Source organism: Solanum verrucosum, unplaced genomic scaffold (assembly GCF_900185275.1).
Source record: "Solanum verrucosum unplaced genomic scaffold, falcon-dt-bn FXZP01000474.1, whole genome shotgun sequence".
NCBI lineage: Eukaryota > Viridiplantae > Streptophyta > Magnoliopsida > Solanales > Solanaceae > Solanum > Solanum verrucosum.
The window spans coordinates 421,551-441,871 of NW_026020516.1; the positions used below are offsets into that span (position 1 = coordinate 421,551).

The 20,321-nt window shown below is 28.0% G+C and overlaps 1 protein-coding gene across 1 annotated transcript; it reads right to left on the reverse strand.

The window, feature by feature from the left end:
- Positions 1-2,572: 2,572 nt before the first annotated feature.
- LOC125809823 (NAC domain-containing protein 83-like) lies at positions 2,573-4,573 on the reverse strand. Its single transcript, XM_049489404.1, has 4 exons — positions 4,260-4,573; positions 3,678-3,807; positions 3,421-3,550; positions 2,573-2,971 (listed from the first exon to the last, which is right to left on the reverse strand). The coding sequence occupies exons 1-4, from the start codon at positions 4,438-4,440 to the stop codon at positions 2,612-2,614; spliced, it is 801 nt and encodes a 266-aa protein (XP_049345361.1). The 5' UTR covers positions 4,441-4,573; the 3' UTR covers positions 2,573-2,611.
- Positions 4,574-20,321: the final 15,748 nt, after the last annotated feature.

The following is a 20,321-nucleotide window of genomic DNA, read 5'->3' on the forward strand; positions in this document are numbered from 1 at the left end:
AAAAAAAAAATTATGTTGTTTGGTTGGCAAGTCCGGGATAACTTATCCCGGGATTAATAATTAGTACCGGGATAAGTTATCCCTCCCCATGGGTGGTATAGTAATCCCGGGATAACTTATCCCGAGATAGAATAGGTAAATGACAAATATGTCCCTTTAAATCCTTTTTATATATCATTTTTTACATTTATGTATATTTACATTTTTTTTAATACCATGTATAATAATATTTACTACTCCTTATTTTTATGATAATTATACATATTTTTCTATTAAAAAATTATACTATATAAATATAATTTTTATTTATGAATTTATTTGACTAATTCTTATGTTTATTTTATTTTGATTTCTCATAAATTTTCTTCTCTTTAATAAACTTAAGAGGAAAGTTCTATTTTTAAGCTAAATAAGAAAAAAGTTATATTTTTAAATACACATGGTACTTATCATGGGAATACATAAACAAAAATATTTAAGTTAAAAAAAATAAAAGTTTTATTTTAAAAAATGAATAACTAAAGCTCACAAAGAAAAATTTAAAAAGTTTAAATAAAGTGAAGGGTAATTTTGTAAACAAACAACTTGTTCTTAAAATTTATCAATATATATTATTTTGAATATAACAAACCAAACACTCAATAAGAAATAATCCCAAGACAACTTATCCCATCATAACTAATCCCAACATAACTTATCCCAACATAACTTATCCCATCATAACTCATATTCAAACCAAACGACCCCTAAGAGTTCTTTTTTCTGCCTTCGAGGCTTCTTTCGCTGACTCTATTCACCTCCTTTACGGGATATTAGAAAAAAAAATATGAGTTGTAATGACTTTTTTTATGAATATACACACTCTAATTTTTACTTTACTAAACCAAAGTTGTTGTACTATATTTTGAAACTAAAAAAATCATTCAAATCTTATTCAAGTATCGCAAAAGTCATTAAAATATTTTTGATTAAAAAAAATATATTAAACTTTACTAAGTAGCATAGAAAATCACTAGAAGTAAAACAAAGAAAACATTTTTTTGACATTTAGGCAAAGTTGAGTAACATTTTCGTTATAAAAAATACATATAGTAACTTTATGTAATATTTAAGTAAAGTTGAGTGATTGTTTTGTATAAAAAAATAATTTAATGATTTTGACATAATAAGACAAATTTATCGAGTGGCCATTAAATTACCCCTAATTATATGTGATCTTAGGACAAACAAATTTGACAATTTTTAAGAGGATTTTTCTTAATTGTATGAAGGAATTAGCATTGAACATGGTAGTGGATTTTAAATTTTCTGTAATAAAAAATGAATTAAAAGGAAGCCTTTTTTAGGTTCCAAAAATGGATAGGTAAATAGGTGATCTAATTTTATAGGGAAAATAATAATTTTAGTCTTCATATAATTATTTAATTTAAATTTAATACTTATTTTATTTAACTGTGCACACTTAACTTTCAGTTATTCAAAATGTGTGTTTTTGATCCTTGTAAGTAAATGAAAGTTAAATATCTGACGGAATTATTACTAAAATAGTTGAAATTTTAAAAAATAAAGGTTAAAGGTTTTAAAGTCTAAAAATTATTTGGACATCATTGATAATCCTAAAGAGCCCGTCTATCTACTAAATTTTTTCAAATGTAATCGTATTTGACCTTAATTAGTAACTGTTGAGAGGAAGATCGGGTTTGCTAATGAACCAAGAAAAGAGCACAGAGAGAAGCAAATATGATCAATTTATATATTTAAAATAATCATTTTGGTTGTATATTTTAGAAATATAAAATATAATTTTGAATTTTGCATATTATTCTTCAAGCATTTAGAATCATCAACCCTTCATTTTATTTTATTTTAGATATTTTTAAAACAATTATCATGTTAAATAGTTAACTTCAAGGACGAAAATCACACACTTCAAATAATTAAAGGTCCACTCAATCAAGTGCAAAAAACACAGTAGAATCACGCAACGCACGCTGCTGATGTGCTTCCTGCTCACGAGGAAAGAAAGAAGAGCGATAGGGTTCAGTTCAGATTTGACTGCATAATCAAGTAACATAAAAACAAAAACTAGAATTATATCATATTACAGGGACTGAAAATGTTTCTTTACCTTTATATTATATCCTTATTCATATGGTTCTTCAAATAAATCATTTTCTTTTCTTTTAATACAATTTGGTATCCAATACGTATTTGATTAACTAATTTAGATTGTTGTGTGTTATTTCCATCAAGGAAGTAATGGGCCAAATACGTTTAGTAGAAATATTTACATTTCGAATTTCATTCATCTTATCATATTTTTCTCAGAAAAAAACTCCGTATTTACCTTTTGTGTTGGTTTAGTTTTTTTCCATGGCAGGGGAGGGGGGGGGGGGGTCCGCGAGTAATAATGTCTTTTTCACTTTTTACAAAAGTTTCCATTTTTAATTGTTGTCATTTTGTGAGTCTTGTCTTACTCTAGTACAATAATAAGATGAAGAAAATCGAAATTGAGCTGCTTATTCCGATGGAATACTACTAGATATTTGAATTAGCAACTTGATAGGTTAAAAAAAAGACGATTGATATCGATTCAAAGACGATAAATTAATTAATTTTTTCTTCTAAAAGTAGTAAAACTATTAAAACTGCTTGTACTTTCTTCATGATCATCAGATTCTTCATTAGTAGTTGTCAAATCAGTGATTCCACTACTTGATGATGAAGCTGCAACTCCATTCGAATTATCCTTCCCCATAAAATCGTAAAATATCATCGATGTCTTCTTCTTCACTTCACTGTTGGCGGAAGCCAATGTCTCAGAACATCGAGGACTCATTTTGACTGAAACAAGGGGCGAGTCTTTACCAACTTCTCTGTTTATAATCTCATCATGTGTTGTCATATTTTCCTCCTTATTTTTAGTATTGCCTCTTTTTTTCAAGAAAATTCTACAGATAACCCAATTTCCCTGTAACACCAGATTCACATCGTTATCGTCTCATATAATTTATGTGACAATATTTGATTAAATTAAGGGGAAAAAAAACAAGACATTCAAAACTAGGGGAATTATGGGTCTGACAGAGTTAAGCTAAAAAAAATCATTTAACATATACATACAAATAATTTTAGACATTTATGACCAAAAAAAAATTGTCCAATATAATCATTTGATACCTTTTCTTCGAAAAATTACATTTATAGGTTTATTCCTTTAAAACATATAAATTATACTTTTATTTCACTTTTTAAAAAAAAGGAGGACCAATTTCAAGATTTGAAGAGAAAAACTATAGGAGTTAGAATTGGTGGTTCAACTCGCTTTTTGTACTTACGAATTTCTTACCTCATACGTCTAAATAGTAAATTCTTTCGATGCTAAAAAAAAAAAAAAATCAAATTTAATATAAGTTCTACCTGGATTGGGTGGTGGTTAGATTCGAGATTGGAAAGTCGATATTCGTGCATAATCCAATTGGTCCTACAACCATGAGGAGATTTTCCTCTATAGAAGACAAGTGTTTTCTTCAATCCTACTTGTTGGCCCCTGCACGAATTAGATCACTCGTTAAGACTATATCGAACCAGAACAATAAACTGATTAATTGTGGTTAAGTCAAAGCCCCAAGCCCTTTATTAGTGTTTGAGGAGATTGATTGAACTTTATACCGTACCTTAATACGATTTGCTTGTCAATTCCAGTTGCCTTCCAATATCCTGAATTTGTTGCTCTATTTGACCTGTTTCCATTTGGATACTTCACTTCCTTAGTGCTAAAAAAATACTTTTCTTGCTCCATATCACCTAAATTCAAGTCCAAAAAAAATAATTAAATTAGTTCGATTCAATCTAATTTTTCGATATTTATACTCACACCTAAGTTCCACTAATATATAAAACAGAGCACCCAACTCCTCTGTCTACCCTGTTGAGTCTTAAATCCCTCATCCAAATTTAATCCAACCCGTCCATTAACCACTTTTTCTCAAAATCATAACTTCAATAATTACCCAAAAAAGAAAAGTTTCAATCCCTTAGTAGGGAATATTTTATTCAAAACTAATTGACAAACTTTGAATACAAATAAAAAAAAAATTTAAATAGCCTAAAAGTTTGATTTTACGATTTGAATTCATACTGTAAGTTGTATTGTACGAAACATTTCGTGTTAAAATAGAGTTGTCCGAATAAAAGAAGAGAGTCTGAGAAAAGTGTGATGTAGACATTCTATCGTAGCGCGAAAACTATGAACCAACCTGGCAAATCCCAAGGATCAGATTTGTAAACTTCAACTTCAGGGATAATTGATGCTGGCAAAGGGAAGGAGAAGACTTTACGTTTCAAGTATTGTACCACAAGTTCTTCATCAGTAGGACGAAATCGAAATCCTGGTGGTAATCTTAATACACCATTTTTCACAAAATTAACCTTCTCCATAACACAAATTATAATTTTTTTTGAAGAAAAATGAAGAAGATTAAAGTTGTTAATATTTTGTCATTTGAAGAAGAAGAAGAAGAAGAAGAGGAAAAGTGTGGTATGTTTTAAGGGAAAGTGTGGATTTATTTTATAGTAATATAAGGGGGGGAAGGGGATGTTGAAGAAAAGGGGATTTTTTAGAATTTTAGAATTTAGAAAGATAAGGAGAATAGAATATGGACGACTCATTTTGCGTAAAATAGACTCAATCTCAATTTCCTTTGACGTTTCTCTCTTTTTTTTTTTCTTTTTTTTTTATGATTTCTGACTCGATGTTCAATATTTGTATTGAAGTTTCGATTAATCTGAATTCACGTTATGATTAAGGGGAAGCACTCTCTAATAGAGTCTTTATGTAGGCTTCAACATGCTTCGACCAGAGGCGGAACTAGGTGGGGATCTCACTGACTTTTTCGTAGACTATGTATTTGTATTAGAAAATTATAAGTATATATTAACTTATGAACCCTTTAACAAAATTGATTCACAGCTCAACAGTAAGGAACACTAGTGTTGTGGGTTACTATCAACAAAAGTTTCTCATTTTTCTCTTTTGTTTTAAAATTTAAAACCTTCAAACTCCTAATTCTAGCTTCGACTAATCTAGGTTCACGATATAATTTTGACATTCTCGACTCTAAAGTTTGGTTGAAGACAAGGGTATTTTTTAGGTTTGGATTTTTATTTATACTTTTTTTTTTGCTCAAATTAGTACGCGACTTGTCACTTTTTTTACTCCTTAAAAGCTTTCAATAATTTTGTTCTCTTAATGACTCACAAGTCACAACCTTAGAATTGCGAGTAGAAAGAATTTTCTATTCAAGCAAGTCCCTCTTAATCAATTTTTAATTTATACTTAGATGTTTTTTGTCAAATTAAATAATCAAAGGAAAATATTCAAACTCACTTTGTACTATTGGAAATTACTTAATTTTATCTTTGGATACAGAATTTTTGGTGGTTCATTCATTTTTTGCCATTAGCATATTATGTTTGTATTTGTTGTGGACTTCAAGTATTCAAAATTTTTTTCTTCCAACTTCTAATTATGATTTAAAATTTTCTTTTCTATTTGGGTTACGGGAAAAAATGAAACTTTTTTTCTAATAACGAGAGAAATGAGACACAAAATTTTAATAATAAGGAATTCACGTCTAAATTGAGATTAGTTGTTTGTGACATTTGTCTTCTAGGCATTTATTAATTATTAATATGTCCTAGTGTTAATAATAAATCATGTTTTATGTATATTTCAAGCATCTAAATTTATAGATTTTGGAATTCATACTAAAGTTTGGATATTTTTTTATTTTTTTTTCGAATATTATAATTATTTTCGGGAAACAGAGGAGTAATATTTAATTGTTTTTTTTTATTTTCTTTCTACTTTACTTCAAATGATATAACAATATCCACATTTTTCATTTGTTTTAATGAAGGTATATACATCAATTTAATTTGTACGGTATAATTTAATTGAGTTTAAAATTGAAAAAAAAAAATTGAAATCAAGCGTAAACCTATCATGAGATATCTGTAACTATAAATAAACACTTATCAAAGTAAAATACAAAGTTTAGATTAAATTATATAAAATATATTATTTTTGTAAATAGATAAATATATAGGGAAATGAGATGGAAGGGAGAGTGTACCCTTTTTTCATATTCAGATTACAGAGAGTAAAAGTGAAAAAAATAAAAAGATTTAAAAGAGTAGAAATTGTGGTGAGAAATAAGTGGACGGTAGAAGGACACAAAAAGCTTTAATTAGGTAACTTTTGGACCAAAAAGGCAAGGATGTTTTTTTATGTGAATGAAACTAAAAATTAGGCCACACATAAATACTAAAAAGAGTATTAAACTTCTTATTTTACTCTTAAGGTGTTCTGGTACGCTGAATAAGGTGAGATATTTCCTGATTTAAACGGGTGATAAAATTAAATTTTACATTTAATTGACGCCTGACGGTACAATTTTTTATCTTAGGATTAATCATGAGATATCCTACCTCATCTCATTTGTCAAGTGGGATGAATTAGTTTAAAAATTATAATTCCAAAATAATTTAGTCCGCATACTAAACGACTCCTTCATGTAATAATATATAACCATACAAAAGATTATAACTTTATATCAAAACCATATAGTTTTCAAGTCTTTCGTTCGTCTCAAACTTGATGTCCGATCAAATACTACAATATAAATTAAGACGAAAGAAGTAATAAAAGTGTGGGTAGAAATTAGTGGACGGTGGAAGGACTTAAGATGCTTTAATTGGGAAACTTTTGGACCAGAAATGTAAAGAAAGTTTTGTTAATGTGAATGAAATACAAAAATGGTAAAAAGAGTTTCGTGCTTCGTAAGGATGAAGTCATGTTATGTCACACGTAACAGCTGGATCTCACCAATGTACCATTTTCCTTAATTACTTGTACTTAAAAGCATTCATATCCATTAACTTTTTAATGTTTATATTTTCAATTATTTAGGGGTCGTTGTTTGGTAGCTATTTAGAATTATTAAACTGGTATTACTAATACAAGTTTTAGTTATTAGATATTAATTATGTGGATAGTAGTTATTTATTTTTTATCTCTTTTAAATTAATATATTAATTTCCTCATAATTTGTATATGTACTAGCTATATATGACTAACTTATTTCTTAACTAACTATTAAATGGTGTATACATGAATCGAGAGACGGGGATTGGTTTAGGGTTGAGAGTCAGGTTTCGCATTGGGACCCAAGTCCCAAATTAGTATAAGGAGTTAAATCTCGAGTCAAAATCTTAGGTTAAGATCAGAATTCGAGTCTCAAGTAGACTCTTAGGTTGGGATAGATAGTTGGGGTGAGGTTAAGGTCAAGATCAGGTCCTAGGTTGAGATTAGATTTCGAATATTGATTGGGATCACTGTATGTCACTGACCAAGGTCGGGATCGAGGTTGAGGGTTGGGTTCTAAGTCTGGGTCGGGGTCAAGGTTGGGAGTCGGGAGTTGGGCCTTGGGTCAAAATTTCGAGATGGGTTCTAAGTTGGGGTTAGAAATCGGAGTCAGGGGATGAGGTCAGGAGTCGAGTCAAGGTTAGGAGTAGGTTTTAAGTCAGGATTCGAGAATTAAGTCTTATGCCAGGATTCGGGTCTTGATTTTGGATTGGGGTCATAATTTGAAGTCCAATCTTGTTTTTCATATCAGGTTTGTAATTATATCTCGAGTTGGGATCAAAAGTTTGAATCTAGCTATGAGGGATTCCTCATCTCATAGAGCTCTTGGATAAGAACTTGTTTTGAGGTGGTCATGAGGTTGAACGAAAGTTTCGAAAAAAATATTTTCCTTGATTTATATATATATTTCAAAAAATATTTTTTCTCCATACCAAACACACCCTTAATAAGTGCACTTTTTAGAAGTTCCTATACACTTACATACTTGAAGGGGAGTGTAGTTGGTGGATACTTCTGGATTATTCGTATTTTATGATGGATAATGTGTGTTGATCCATGTTTAATGCAATTTTGAAATGATTGAATATCCAACTCATTTAAAATATAGTTGGGTTGAATGGATACCAAATTTTTTAACCATTTTGTCACCCCTACTGTCAATACTTCATTTAGTTACAGGATTATCGATAAGATTTTTTTACTCGTACAAAATAGAAATAAAACACGTGTACACTCTAGTTTTCTCTGTTCCGCTATATAAATTTTAAAAAAAATGAATTTCTATGCAGTTGGACCAGTAAAATTTTGGTGTGCTCAAAGTAGAGATGTTCAACTTATTCTAACACTCACTTGATTTTATTAATTTCGAGCTTCAGGTAATTTTTCTAAATAAAATATATTGATGTGAATTGTCTATTTTAAAATAGTTATGTCTGTCCCCTCCCCAAATCATGGTAAACAAATAAAAGGAAAGAACATCCTGTTACATTCAAGAAGCTATATATGTAGAAATTCAAATTACAACTATTTGAACTAGTGGAGTCAAAAAGTCTAACAAATAATTAAAACAAATAATATACTAAAATATTACACTGAAAATTCAAACTTGTAATTCAAAGTATATTGAACTACCTTTGCTATTATATTAGAAGCTTCTCTTATGTGATTTACATTTTTTTTTTTTTAGTTATATACTTAGTTTAATACCAACCATATTTTTGTTGTTTATAGAATGAAGAGGTGTAATTGTTGACGTCTAAATAATCCCTAATAGGAAGCATAAACAACGTGAAATGTATTGTCAAATATTGCATTGAAAAGTAAATATTTATTCATCTTTAATAAAGAGTGTTAGATTTAAGAAAAAATATATAATTATACAAATGATTTTACCTTAAATACTACTAATCCATTAAATGGATTCGGCTCCCCTCCATTACCCCTTCCCTCCATTCCGTCAAGTGCACGTCTAGATTAGAGACATGTGTCATATTTAAAGTTTAAAGGCCAAGATTATATTATATTAACAAATATCATAACCATAGTTAAGTCAACTAATTTAGAAAACTACTCTCCAAATTTGGTAAGAATTACAATATATTCCATACAAAATATGATATTTATTAATATCATTAATTTCATCTTATATTTTTAATTTACATTTAAATATTAAAATTGTAGAAGATGAAACATTTATATTTAATGTGATAAATAATAATCTTCAAAAACATTTGCATTTAAAACAATGTTATCTTCTATTTCACAAAAAAATAAAATATAAAAGAATATTTATTAAAAAAAAACATATATTTTTTTTCCTTCAAACACAATAGCCACATTTTCTCCTTGGAATAATTTTGGTATTTCACGTTTAATTCTAAAAACCTTTCATCTTTTAATTTTTTATTTTTATTTCGTGTCTTTTATTTTATGATTTTTCTCCACACTGATGATTCTTAACTTTTTTGTTTTGTTTCTCAACATAGTATATATAATATTTCAAGAGCAAAATTTACTAGTACATAAATTGTTTAGTTGATTCTCACCTTAAATATCGTATAATTTAATATTTAAATACAAAAATATAATATGAAATTAATGATATTAATAAATATTAAATTGTGTATGAAATATATTGTAATTCTTACCAAATTTGGAGAGTAATTTTCTAAATTAGTTGACTTAACTATGATTATGATTATATTTTGAAATAATTACATATTGTCTCACTAATTAATAATTTCGTATTAGATTTCAAGTCAGATACACCACCCCTTTAGATTTTAAGTCAAATACATGTATCAAAGATAATAGATACATGTATCTCTAATATCATATATATATATATATTCTGAAATACAAATACATAGGAAGAGAGGTGAGCGAGATAGTTAGTGCATTCTAGATACATGTGAATCGTACTAAATACATATATATATATGGAGAGATGGAGAGAAGAGAGCGAGAGAGACCGTGTATATATCCTAAATACATGTGAATCATGCTTGAATATGTTGTATTTAGAATAAAGTACACCTAATTTGACTCGCATGTATCGATATGAGTGCGACATATACATAGTAAATGTGATAATTTCAAAAACTAAAGTTAAGGCACATAATTAGACCCTAAAATGATGTAACTTATATTGATTGTTGTAGATTAAAATCTTGAAAAATGAAATTATATTTGATAAAAAATCGTTTTAAACCCTGACACATAGTAAAGCTTTTCGATACGCATTCGATTATTGAACTTAAAAGTCGATATCGACTGCAATATTAGTGGAATTAAAATTTTCAGTAGGATATTCTAAATATAAAGATGTTAACATATAAAGTCAAGTTGATTCAACATATACACAACTATGAAACATGGAATTAGTTACGAAATTTATCCATAATGCCTAGTTAATCCATCACTTATAAACTCCTAGATGATTGATTTTTCTTACAATCTATCGTTAATCCATAGCTAAATAAGATTCACATGGAATTTTAATTGTTTAGCTACAAAATTTTGTCTATCGTTAATTCCTTGATTTCTAGTAGTGATACTATAACAATAACAACAACACACTCAGTATATCCTACAAATAAAATCTGGAAAAAAATGATATATATACAACCTTATTTCTACATTATGAAAATCATAGATAAATTGTTTTTAATAAACTTTAGACTCAAACATCTCGCATACTATATATATTATACATAAAATAAAATAATCTTCACCTTTAATATTTTTGAATATGGATGCATGGATAAGCACAAGTTGTGCTAAATCTATTAAAGAAGCATTTGGTATGTATAAAAAGGAAAGTATAAGAAAAGGAAAAAGACAAGACGTTTACGAAACATGTATTTACTATAGGTAGCAAAACCGTGTCCAGCCATAGAGAAACAAAAAGTGGGAGCTATTAGCAGCCACCAAACAACTAATTGTTCATTCAATTTAATTTATTTCATTGTGCCAAAAAAAGATTCTTATGGTTTTGTTCGTACTCCATCCGTCTAAATTTATGTGATATTTTTCATTTTTTGAGAGTCTAATAATTTAAGTTTGACTGACAATTTATCCATGAAATTTATATATTTGTAAGCTATGTAAAAAGTACTATAAGTCATAATAATTGATAATTCAAAATGTTTAAAAGATTTGTGGAAAACTTACGGTAAAAAATAAACTTGTTTGAATCTCGAAATTTGAAAAATACCACATAAAATGAGATCGGAGAGAGTAATAAATTTCATTATCATCTCCATATTTATCTAACTATGTATAGAGACAATTGATAAATATAGATTTAAAGGCAACAATATGACGTATAGGTTTTTAATTCCAACTATATACTATATAAAAAATAAAAAAACATACATATATAGTACATATTTACACGCATGTTTATTTCATATATTTACAAGAATTGTGATGGAAGAATTCGTCACAAATTTGAATTTTTGATAAAATTTCCGCCATCACATGCAATTTTTAATTATTTTTTTTATCTTATTTAAAAAATTGAGATGGAGATCTTATTTTCGTCATAAACTTTACTTTTTCAAAAAAGAATACTAGTGAAAGATTTGTGATGGATTAATAAGTCTGTCAAAATTTATAACGAATGTTTATTTAGTCATAAATTTGTGATAATTACAAATTTGTAATAGAATTGTGAGAGATTATTATGTCTTTCACAAATTTTATTCACATTGATTAATTTTATCATAAAATTGTTACAAATGCATTACGAAGTCATGATGAACTTGTCACAAATTTGTATTTTTCTTTTGGTGATGAGATTAATGTATTACTTTCTAAGTTTGATTTTTCGTGATTCAATTTAATTGAGTTTAAATTTCAAGAAAGATACTAGAGCTTCAATTCTGGAAGACTTGTAATCCTAAACATATCAAAATATTTGTACGTCTATAAAAACTTGTTATTAAGAGATAAAATGAAATTTTTTAGTTATTTATTTAAAAAATTATTTTTTTAAAAAAACAGATTAAAAAGAAATAAAAGTATATATTACAAAAAAAATATCATATGGAATAAATTCTACACCCATTAACTTAAAATTATATTATATATATATTGTAGGAAAAAGTTGAAAAGGAGTGTGTGATGCCCACCTCATTAATCTTTTTTCTTCATAATGACCCTATTGAGTTGTCAAGAGTTGGAAATACCAAAATTTTCAATATATCAAATCAACTACTATTTTATTCTTATTTGGATATAATGAATCTTTTATTGCATTCAACTACCTATCAACTAATTCCATTATTTCTTAGTGCTCTTCACTTTCCCCCTTTTTCATTCATTCATTCATTATTACACAAATGATCAATATTAGGTTACTTAATTAATTAAATTCAATTGGGATACAAAATTATTAAAAGAAAGCTTATAATAAAACCAACTACTACTATATATAGGGAATAAAGTTTGGCTTGTACACCCACCTAGCTCCTTCTCCACAAGCCCCGCAGAGGCAAATTCAGAAAGTATCATACGTTTTCGTAGGAATCTATTTATTATTGTATATTACTTAAAATAGTTATATAAAAACACATAAACTGTAAATCTTGGATCTGTCTCTAACCTATTTGACATATAGTTCAAAAAAACAAATGAATGAAAGTAGTGTGAACTGTGAAGTAAGTGATAGTATTTTTTAATAATTATTTATGAAACGTATACCAAAATTGCTTGAGACAATGAATTTAACTAGAAAAAAAAAGGTAGGAGCTAAATATCTACTTATAGATTTAGTAAATCGAACAAAATTGAAAGATACGATTAAGATGTCTTCATAAAGGCATGGATACAAAAAGAATAGTTATACACTTATACTAGCCATTTGTTGATCATGGATTGGCTTTAATTAGATATTGATTTTCAAAATGATTTAACTAATATATGTTGACATGATAGATATTTTTTGTTGTTGAAATATTAGTATAATTAATGAATAATATGTTTTTTAACATATTCTCCTAAATTCTAGAAGTGTTTGTAAATTAATTACATTTCTTGTTTAGGCTTTCTACTAGTACATGCACTCTACTTGTATAGATACTTCCATATACACAATAATAATTAATATGGATTTATAATTTTACATGATATTAAAGCTTTACGTGTCTCCTTCAAAACCTAAGTATTAACACTTTTTTCATTCTCTTTTCACCTTTATATCAAAAACCCTAGGAGTTGGAGATAGAAGCGTCACCGCCATAATCGTTGTTGGTGCTTGTAATTTCTATATCTATTACGTCCAAACTTTTGGTAAATAAATAAGAAATACTTAATTATCACCACACGATAATCTTTGGTGGTCACTAAAACATTTAAGTAAAATGTGTATGGGTCCTACATGCCATAAAAATGATGGGGTACCCAATGCCCACATTTGAATAAGAAAGGTAGCTTGAAGTGATGTTCCATTGGGAGATTTTCCCAAAATCTTCATTTGTCTCACTATTATTACTCACAATGCCAAGTTTAGGAGATATCGTCAAGTTTCGTCTCACTTAAAATTGAAATCTTTTTTGATTGCAACAATTATTTTTTCATACAAATAAAAATGTTGGTCCACTAATAGGATATAATAATAATAATAATAATAATAATAATAATAATAATAATAAATTAAAATTTGAAAGACTATTTTCTTTTCTTGTCAAAAAAAGTTAACAAAAAAATTAGATGAAGTACCCTTATGTTTGCAATTAACTCAATCTATACACAATTTTGTTTGTTTTAGCTTGACATGTCTTATTCACTCATTAATTTCAATTAAAAGTGACAAGAAATTAATTTCAATTAAAAGTGACAAGTTCATTTCTTGTCACTTTTAAATAAGTGTACAAGTTTGTCAGTTGCCTACACTATGGTGAATTACTAAAAAATAGTATGGATAGTTTGAACATGCGGATTCAGGAACTGAAGTTTATGTATTTCTCAGACGACTTCATGTTAATCATATAATAATAACTAGATTCAGTGTAAAATATTTATAAATATCTTAAATATGTATAAGATCTAGATATAAATTACTGAGTTCATATAATTATGTAATCAGGTTTCTAGATCTGCGCGCGCCCTCGGATTGTTGAGGGATTGTTTTGGGTGGGGTTGGGGTGTGATAATTTGACAAGGAATTAAGCTAGCCTCATATATTGACAATTGAAGAAGATCGATTGCGTAGGGAGAAGGCAACTTAGACTAATTTACGTTTCAAAAAATTAAATTAAAAATCATTCAAATCAAATTTAATTAGAAGGAGAAAAAAATGAAAGAAAAACAAAACAAGAGCAGAAATAAATCGATTATTGAATTTTTAGTATAATGTTTTATATATATAGGATTCTAATCCCACCAAAGGTCATTACCTTTTTTTTTTCTTTCTATTATATGTTAGATTGAGATTATCCACTCAAATATTTTTAAAGAATAAAGAAATATCAACAAGTAAAAAAGAAAAAGAAAAAATGTATACAAACAAGAAAATATTCCCACAACTCAACAAGCAAATGACCTCATCACCTCTTTTTCTTTTCCTTCTATTTAGTGTTCGATATTTATTTATTTTAAATTTTAAATAATTTAAATTCGCATCAAAAAATTTCAATTCAGAAATAATGTATCATCTATCATAATCTTTAGTGATATATGACTCAACCGATGATGACTTGTGCAAGATTCAAAACAGAGTTAAAATTTTCATTATGAGTTCGACTATTTAATAATTTTAAATTAATAAACTTTAAATTCTGAGTCCGAACACGAATAGGAAAGGGGAAACTCTTTTATAAGGTGAATTGCGGCTATGGGTTTTTTTTTTTTTTTTTTTGATTCTTTACTATTTTCTTTTAGTGTTGTTGTGGTTAAGAGTCAAAGTAGGAGTTTGCGTGTGGATTTTGAAGTGTGTACGTTTTCAAGGAGGAAAAACAAAAAATCAAGAAACGTGATTCTTTTATTTGCAATTATTATCTTTTTCTTATTTTTCTTTTTGTTGGAATATATGTTGTCTACTCCAACATGTCTCCTTGCCACTTGTAGACAATGACATACTTCTCCCCACAACACGTCCCCTTTTCGTCCGTTCAAAAACGAATTCAGAATTTATAAATTTTTATGATAATTTCAAGTAAATATTGATTTGTATATGTCAATATCGATGTGGGCTTTCATCAGAGTTTCCTTTGATTTCGCCTTTTTTTAGGTATAATTCACTATCTTTTGGGTCCCAACAGATATGCTTATACTCAAATTTTTATCAGAATATCAAGGTCAGTCGGCGGTGCACAATTCTTAGGGAGAGTCCACCAATCAACCTCCTTACGCCTTATTATGTATCTGTATATTAGTAGTTATGAGATGGATTAGCAATAAGTAATCTAAAAATTATTAATTATGAAATATTTTGTGATAGATGAACGATAAAATTTATAGCTATAATGAGAGTTAAAGAAGAGGAGTATATGATGAGTTAACAACTTTTTAAGACAAATAAGTAAGATAGAAATATAATCCAATAAGTAGAGTTAGAAATGGAAAAGCTACCAATAATTAAGAAAGAACATCACAAGTGTAAAAGCAAATATGATGTTGAAAAGAAATAAGGTTTATATTTCACTTATTTCTGCTCCTCGTTCCATCATTACTTTGTTAGTTCGATTTCAACTTTCTAGTACAATGTGTTAATCGTTTTATTCGTAAGCTAACATAAGTGGATCTAGAATTTTTGTTAAGGGGCTCGAAACTAAAAAAATTGTGCTTACGATTTGAACTTAAAATCTTAAAAATTAAATTTTTGAACCTTCTAAATCACTAAATCAAATGTACAAAGAATTCAAAATATATAAATGTACATTTAGAAAAATAATCTTATATACCTATCAAATATATTTTTTTCGAGGAAGTTCAGGTAAACACCCTTCGGACCCTTGAGATCCGTCCCTGCCTGTTTGATCAACTTATCAAAATTTGCTTATTTTGAAAAATAATTTTAATTAGGAGATTTACAATTATGTCTTACTAATCAATTTTAAAATATACTTTGACGGTATTAGACCAATAATTTATGCTTGGCCAGTTCTCTAAGTACTTTTGGAGAAAATGTATGTTTTTGCTACTATTCGAAAGTGCTTTCCCTCCTTTTTCTAATAGCTTGATCAAACACTTGTACTCTTTAAAATAAATATTTATTTATTTAAGAAATAATATTTTTAGCTTCCCAAAAGCTCTCAATTTTTTTGCTCTTCCATACCATAATTGAGTGTCTATATGGTATACCTTAATTAGAACTACATCTATAAAGAAATAAAATAAACAATTTTATTTTTAAACATTTGCGTATGGAACATACTTGTTAAACTAGCTATATATAACCATATAATGCTAGTCCACTCTCTCATTCTATATTATAAATAAATTTTATATGCTTAAGTAAACTAATATAATATGTTTAGAGACTTCTAGAAGAGGGTATATAAATTCAAAAATGGTAATGAAACTCAAAGTTGACCATAGAGTTCTCTTAAAAAAATTTAAAATTATTTTGGACAAAATATAATATTTTGCCTTTTGAAATTATATCATGATTCATGGAACATTAGAAGTTACTTCTCTTCTTTCTAAAGATAATTAATTTCACACTGCCAACTCTTCAAGAGTCAGAGATAAATTTCTTATGTTTGACAAATAAAATAATTTTCAATGAATTAAGAATAAGGTTTATTAATATAATTGGCACCTTTCTTCATCTATAGGTAACGTACCAAAAAAATTGAGAGCATTATATTATGAGACGTAACAAAATTTAGGTGTTTTGAGTATCAAAATGGAGAATAGATTTCTTGCAAGAATATTTATTCATTATAAAGTTTGACGTCACACTTTCACAAGTACGTATATTGTATATATCCACCAGTGTACGTTCACATGGAAGAAGAAAATGGCAACTCTAATATGGTTTTATGAATATATATATAAAGGAAAACATAATGGTGTATGCCTGTAAAATTGGATTCGGAGAGAGTTGAGTGTATGCAGACCTTATTTCTATCTTAAAAGTAGAAAAAATATTTTTGATAAATAAAAAGAGTAATACTTGAGTTTGATAAAAAAATTTTATAGTTAAAATGGATTGATGATATCTATTTAATAATGCAATAGGAAATATGACTGTCTCGCTATTCACTCGATTTTTGAGTCATAATCATTATGTAGGGGAGATGATTGAGTGGTTCAAGGTGTTAGGCATAACACTGAAATTGCTATGTAAGCTTTTATTTAGGGAGAGTTTGAATTCCTTTCTTTCTTGTACTTCACTTATAAATTGACTAATTTTACCAACAATAAGGACTCAAACAACAATGGATAACAAGTACACCCTTCTTTGATTAAAAGATATAAATTCCCAATTCTTGATTATTGTGATACGTAAAATAGAAGGACAAATTACTTAATTATACTCCTTTATTTACCTTAATATCCATTTATCCTTACTTATTTCAAAAATTTCAATAATCCCTTATTTACCTATGTATCCCGCATGTATCCCGTGCACAACGCTATGTATCCCGTGCACAACGCTATGTATCCCGTGCACAACGCTATGTAATCCGCTATGTGGAATGTATCAAACCTAATGTATCCCGTGCACAACGCTATGTATCCTGCAAACATCATTTTTAAGGGATTTTTGGTAAATAGAAAACTAGAAGGAATAGGATGTTATTTAATACTTACAATATATGGTTTATAATTTCTACAAAATAGAATACTGAAAAATAATCATTAGAGGTTATCCTACGATTTTATTCAGTTGACAGGCATACTAGCCCATTGCTGAAGATAACATGTGGGCCTCATGGTCAAGTCCAACCAAATAGAATTACAGATTTTTCTAAGAAACTATACCCAATGACCTAAAAAATGGGTCATTTTGAACTTTTAACCCCCACTTTCCTCATAGGCGTTAAGGTTAGAAGTCAAAAGTTATTAAACTTAAAGTTCTGCTTGTGGGATAAATGAGGTCAAAATTTTAAGACGATCATACACGTAGATCACCCCTGATTTTCTCTCCAAATAGCACTTTTTGAGGCCACTGTTTATATTTGGGACATATACTAAATATATCTCATATCTATAATAATAACTCATAGTACTATAGCAATAAAATTTTACATAATATATACAATCTAATAATTGTATTAGTGTTCTTCCTTATTCACGTGTATATAATGTATATAGAACTTATCCACATGACAATCATATGATATACACAAGGGACACATGTGGAATATACAAATATACAACAGTGATACACAGAGATACACCACTAAACCAAGATACGAGATAAGTCGAAGCCAATTACCTTGATAAAAACATTATATTTGTTTCAAAAATTAATTCAATAATTTTAAAGAGATAATAAAATCTTAAATACTTAAACTTTTAATTATGATTTTGTCTCTGACTTTCTTTATGCTTAGTATTCTGCCTGACTTACATATTTGCCTATTTCTATTATCCCTTGCTTTCTATGTCCGGTCTATGATTATTTTTTTTAAAATTAAGATGACGACCTTTGTACCAAACACCTTTGCTTAGGATTTTTTTTGTTTTTTTCCTCTGGTGTCAGGAGTCCGTATTGAGATCTCGACTAAATTTGAATTATGCATTGTAAAGTCTATTCGGAAGTGGTGATTTTCTCCATACCACGGTTAGAATCCGAGACCTCTATTTAAAGTTGATACAATCCCATCACTGCACCACAATTCATGTTGATGTGTAGGATGTTATTTATTGGTATATGAAATATCCATCTATTTTGCACCCTTTGTAAATACATATTTTTAAATGTAGATTGCTTAGATGTTAAAACTTATACACACCTCATTATTCCCCTCTTTACATTTGATTGTTAATATCCTTTCCATAATACATGTCCCTATTCAAAATTTTATTACACAAACCTAATAAATGAAAACATACAATATACTAATGTACAAACTAGGGGTGTACATGACCAGGTTGATTCGGTTTTTTCAAATATCAAATCAAATCATTTTTATCGGATTTTTAAATCTATAAACCAAACCAAACCAATAAAACTCCGGTTTTTCAACTTCGGGTTTTTTCGGATTTTTTTGGGTTTTTTGGATTTTTGGATTTTTTCAAATTTTTTCGGTAAAGTATTCATACAAACATATAATTTACTTGTACTTCAAATATTTCTTTAGTCCTACCAAAATACAACTATCTAAGGTGTTTCTTAAGAAAATAACACAAAATATTATATGAGTAATGATACTAAAATATCCAACAAATAATAATAATAATGAAATCGCGTAAAACAAATATTGCAAATTAACAAGTCATAATGAAAATGATCATAATTTAAAAGTACTAAATCATGCTAAAATAAGTTTAATAAGTATTAGTTACATGACTAAATATTAAAGGAAATTAAAATTAGATTATGTATTTGAATAAACCAATGTAAAACCATAGAACAAATATTCAATATTATTGTCATTCTTAGTGTTGAATTGATTTTTTTTTTTGCTTTAGTATTAATTTGATTTTGATTTAAGCTTTATTATAATTACCAACATCTGTGGACTATAATCTTTATTGAACCATTTATAATTTTAAGTTTTAAACTTGAAATAATAATATATTAAAAGATAAAAACTATGAAAAAGTATAAGAAATATTTAAAAAATATATCAAAGTAAATATTTTTATGTATAAAATAAAATTTAAAAATTATATATATAATGTCGGGTTGGTTTGGTCTCGGGTTTTTTTTTTATAGTTAAAACCAAACCAACCCAAATATAATCGGTTTTTTTTTCAATACCAAACCAAGTCAAACCAACCACTAGTCTGGTTTTTTGACTCGATTTGCGGTTTGGTTCGGTTTTGTACACCCCTAGTACAAACCAAAACAAGAGCAAAGACGAACATACAATCGGACATTCACGATTATGCAAATTCAAGAATGTATCAACTCTAGCACGAACTTTCAAAAATATGAGAAAAATACTGGAAAGTATCTAACTCTGTCTATCTATGAACCTTCTAAAATACCAAGATAGGCGGTGGAGTAAGACCCACAACACCTCAAAAGAAAGAAATACTAAAACTAAATAATCAACTAGAGTCCTCCGGAAGTAAGGAGGTCTCATCAAAAGCTGTCGGAAAGTAGAGTGATCTCAACGGAGGGTTGTTGATGATCCAGAACACCTGTATTTGCATCACAAGACAATGCAAATCGAACAACATCAGTACATTAAATATACGGTATGTAATATGGTTGAATAAAAACAATAACTAAACTGATGACATAAATAACTCAAGCGAAAACAAG

Excerpts from the sequence above, each read along its gene's own strand:
- LOC125809823 (XM_049489404.1), bottom strand. The coding sequence starts at position 4,440 with ATGGAGAAGGTTAATTTTGTGAAAAATGGTGTATTAAGATTACCACCA. Across the intron at positions 3,808-4,259 it reads TGATCCTTGGGATTTGCCAG|GTGATATGGAGCAAGAAAAG; the intron begins GTTGGTTCATAG and ends ACTTGAATTTAG. Across the intron at positions 2,972-3,420 it reads CTAACCACCACCCAATCCAG|GGAAATTGGGTTATCTGTAG; the intron begins GTAGAACTTATA and ends CTGGTGTTACAG.